General features: G+C 41.6%; 1 protein-coding gene across 2 annotated transcripts in view; it reads left to right on the top strand.

Moving 5' to 3' along the window:
• Window positions 1-4,034, top strand: part of syf2 (SYF2 pre-mRNA-splicing factor) — a 4,938-nt gene extending 904 nt beyond the window's left edge. For both annotated transcript variants that reach the window (XM_027029218.3, XM_027029219.3), the window contains exons 3-7: window positions 607-732; window positions 1,326-1,443; window positions 2,904-2,994; window positions 3,324-3,422; window positions 3,571-4,034. In XM_027029218.3, coding sequence (XP_026885019.1) covers window positions 607-732; window positions 1,326-1,443; window positions 2,904-2,994; window positions 3,324-3,422; window positions 3,571-3,736 — 600 coding nt within the window. In that variant the 3' untranslated portion in view covers window positions 3,737-4,034. The remainder of the gene's footprint in view (window positions 1-606; window positions 733-1,325; window positions 1,444-2,903; window positions 2,995-3,323; window positions 3,423-3,570) is intronic.
• Window positions 4,035-4,242: the final 208 nt, after the last annotated feature.

The raw sequence follows: 4,242 nt of genomic DNA on the forward strand, positions 1-4,242 counted from the left end.
AAGTTGGTAAAGTTACAAAACAAAAGACTTAAGAAGCTCTGGAATTTCTTCACAAGGAACATGTGCAGACCCACAAAGATGTAACTAAATATGATGCCTCAAGAATTTTGTTTTAGTAAGTAACTTAATCATTGTGACTGTCTTGCCGTGAGGTGTATAAATTCATCATTGAATAGGAGCTTTCTGAACAGAACCTTTGAACCCAGGCCAGCTGGACATTACTTATATACCCTACAGCATCTCAGATTTCATGTCTGATACCTGCCCATAGGCTGATGCTGCAGATCTATTTTTGTCAATATGCTTTGTTGCTTCACCATTTAAAGGGAACTGTGAATCTACTGTCCTTATTCGTGTGTTAGTGAAAACAGGTTCATAATGTCAATCTGCAAAGCATGACAGTAAATTATATTGTTTATATGATTAAGATGTGTATTGACCTGAATGTGAGTGTGGTGTTAGCCTCTGGGTATTTTGTTACTTGCCCCCAGAAGCCAGTGTTTCATTGGTTTGTAGCATTTTATTATAGTGAAGGCAGTGCGTCAGTCATTGTTGTGCATGAAGGTCTTAGCAGTTTTGTTGGTGTGAACCATGCTGTGTCTGCAGAATGAGGCTCGTAAGCTGAATCACCAGGAGGTGGTGGAGGAAGACAAGAGGTTGAAGTTGCCCTCTAACTGGGAGGCGAAGAAGGCCCGCCTCGAGTATGAACTTGTGGTGGACCAGAAGAAGAAGGTAATATACCTAAAGATGTGAAGGGTTTACTGCTGTGGAGAAGGGATGCTTAGCACTGGGTCAGATACAATGCTTAGTAATTAACCTATGTTATTGTGGTCCTTATTGAAAGCTCTCAATGAGGAAGGGGCTAATGAAGGAATATGGGCTAATGTTTAGGCAAACCAATGGGGTTTCACTTCTACATAAGTCATACCTACCTGCACAGAGGTTATACCTACCTGTACAGATGTCATACCTACATGTATGGATCAACTGAAACCACTATTTCAGAGCTGAAATTGATTACCAGAGCTTAACACACTACCAACACCAATTACACCATTTTCTGTCATTTTGTGTGCTATATTTGCATGCAGATGAGACAGTCCAGGCCATGATAGCCTACTGATATAATGCCACATTTTACTGTAAGCTGTTATTAGATAGTCATTTTCAGTTACATGAGTACGCTAGTGCTAGTATTGATCACAGTATTGGTTTTGATATTAATGCGTCATTGTTCGTTTAAAATGGGTTTTCGCATGATCATGCATGTGTAAAACAGTTTGGAGTTGAACCGTAAGCACAGATACTGTGTGTGCCTGGGTCAGGAGTGTGCAGCACAGGGTGAAGACTACGAGCGTGTGACTCTGCTGGAGGTCAGTGCTGAGGATGCAGACAGATGGGAGAGAAAGAAGAAGAAGAAGAACCCTGATCCTGGCTTCGCAGGTGAGGGATTCTCAAAGGGTTGATACACTCCATTAAAACTCAGTTTTATCAAGATTCATAATGCTTAACACTCTGTGGGCTGGAGACCCCTCAGACTCTTGTTGTTTGTGGGCTGTGTGTGAGTGAGCACTGGGCAGCTACTGTAATAAACCTAAGGGAACTGCAGAAACTGTGTTTTGTAGTAAATCTATCCATGTGACCCAGTCAGTCAGACACCCATAATCATTGAGGCGAGGCAGGTCTTGTTAATACACCCATCATCGTCATCATTATCATCATCGAGGTGAAGCAGGTCCTGTTAAAACACCATAAGCCTCACGTGCATGTCCAGTAGTCAGACTTCCCCTCAAACTGGTGCTGATCTCAACCACTGAGTGAACCACTGGGAGATACCAATGTACCTCTGGTTTGCAAGATAACATTCATCTAGCTGTTTTCAAATAATGTGTACAAAAACCAGACAGCAACACTGAGGGCGGTGTAACAATCCCACTACTGTTGTACTTGCACATTCTGTATTGCGTTGCCACATTAAGTAGAATATGTTCACATCTCCAGCTGTTAAATGTCAACTGCATGTCACCTTCCTCAGTATACTGTGTTATCAATATCTCATTAAATTCTAATTTTAATCACTTTTGTTTACGTATGTTTAAATGTCATACTTTGGCACTTTTTAGACCTATTTAAATCTGTATATTTAATTAAAGTATTTTTATTATCTGTTTACACTGCACTACTGACCCAGAGTAGATCACGTCTCCTCCTTCTCTATTGTACAGTAGACTCCTAATTCTTCTCTACACTTGTGTGCTGATGAATGACAATAAAGAATCTTGAACCTCTATCAAATGTACTGATGCATTCAGTATTTCTAGTTAAGGGGGATGGAAAGAGAGGGAGGGAGGGAGAGGGAGAAAGAGAGAGAGCACTGTGAGTCCACATCAGTATTGACAGAGAGCTTTAATGTTTAGGAAAACTAAACCTGCTTCCTTCATTACTGATGTTGGAAGGTATGGGTTTTGCACTAATGTATAAAATTGACACAATTTGGTACTAAGCCTCAGGCATTAAAATGTTCTGAGATTAAAATCTTGATATATCAAATATTGTATTTGAGGTAAAAATATTAACACAATATTGGTTTAACTTCACATCATCCAATCCTCGTAAGAGTGTAGTTTTACTTCATACAAAGCATGTCAGCTGAACTGATAGCTCTGTGCATTGGCTGGAGTCACTCTGGGTCTACCTGCAGGGTAGTTTCCATGCGGTGAGATTAAAAGATGTAACAAATGAAACCGTGCAGGTCTTGGGTTCGGGCACCTGTTGGGGATCTGTTCTGGTAATTACAACCTGCCCTCAGTCTCTTGCTGCTGTCCTCTGTCTCGCTTTTATTCATTCATTCTATTCATTCCTGCTGTCATTTATGGTTTTTCCCCCCTCCCCTCTCTCTCTAGGATATGCTGAGGCTCAGCTCAGACAGTACCAGAGGCTCACAAAGCAGATCAGGCCTGATATGGAGGGCTATGAAAGGCAGAAACAGGAGTGGTATGTATTTGCATTCACAACAAAACACCATATACTGTTCCTACACCCTGTATAATGCTACTATTCTTATACAGATGTCATCTAATCTGTTTTATACAATAACAGCATATACTGTTCCTATACAGGATGACCTCTAAAACGTTTTTAATTTTAAAAAAAAACCTTTTCAAGAGGAACCTACAGTTAAATAGCCTGTTAAATATTATTGGACTGCTTACTCTCTCTAATAGTTTTCTTCTTCTAGTACTGATCATGGTGGTGATTAGTAATGATAAGCCTGGGAACTTTGCCATGCTCTGATGGTGCATGTTGTCTGTGTGTGCTGTCAGTGGAGAGGATTTCCACCCGACTTCCAACAGCCTGCTCCACGGGACCCACGTGCCCTCGAGAGAAGCCATTGACCGCATGCAGGAGGACGTGGAGAAACAGTAAGACAGGAGAGAGCTGTGGAGTGTTTTTGTGTCATACAGCCTTGGCTGCATGCATGGGATCGGAGTCACATTTCATGTGTGTGTTTGTGTATGTGCACACATGTCTGTGAGCATTTGTTTGTTAACTCTGTTGTTCTTCTTCCAGAATTGAGAAACGTTCCAAATACAGTCGTCGCAGGGCATACAACGATGATGCTGACATCGACTATATCAATGAACGTAATGCCAAGTTCAACAAGAAGGCTGAGCGCTTCTACGGCAAATACACTGCTGAAATCAAACAGAACCTGGAGAGAGGAACCGCAGTCTAGCTGAACGCGGAGGAGGAACCGCTGTCCAGCCTCCCGTCCTGCTGCCACTGTCTTCATCTTTCTCACCTCAAACAGGCGTCACATAACAGGAGCAAATTCCTGCTGTTTTTTCTGCGTTCTAAACTGATGGATAGAGCCTGCTATTAGCATGTAGAACTTTGGTATTATAAAGCAAACCCAGTGAAGCGTGGTTGTTGGTCATTTTATGCTTATTGATCTCTGTTTTGTCGTGCATTTTGTGCTGTATGTTTATTTTTGAATCATCCATTTGAATAAAAAAAAGTCCAGTTTAAACATGCCTGCTCTTGTAGCTATGTGTGCAAGGGAGCGTGAGAAGTCATTGAGACTAAGTTTAGGGTTATAGCCTCTGGTAGCTGTTGGTGTAGGTACTGTGAGAGAACAGTGAGGCTATTATGTCACCCATCTCCCAGTCAGATCTGACTGCCTCAGAGCAGAGAGATATTACATAAGAGATATCAGAGGAGAGACTTGAACCAGCTTCAAAG

Source organism: Electrophorus electricus, chromosome 12 (assembly GCF_041902795.1).
Source record: "Electrophorus electricus isolate QZ-2024a chromosome 12, ASM4190279v1, whole genome shotgun sequence".
NCBI lineage: Eukaryota > Metazoa > Chordata > Actinopteri > Gymnotiformes > Gymnotidae > Electrophorus > Electrophorus electricus.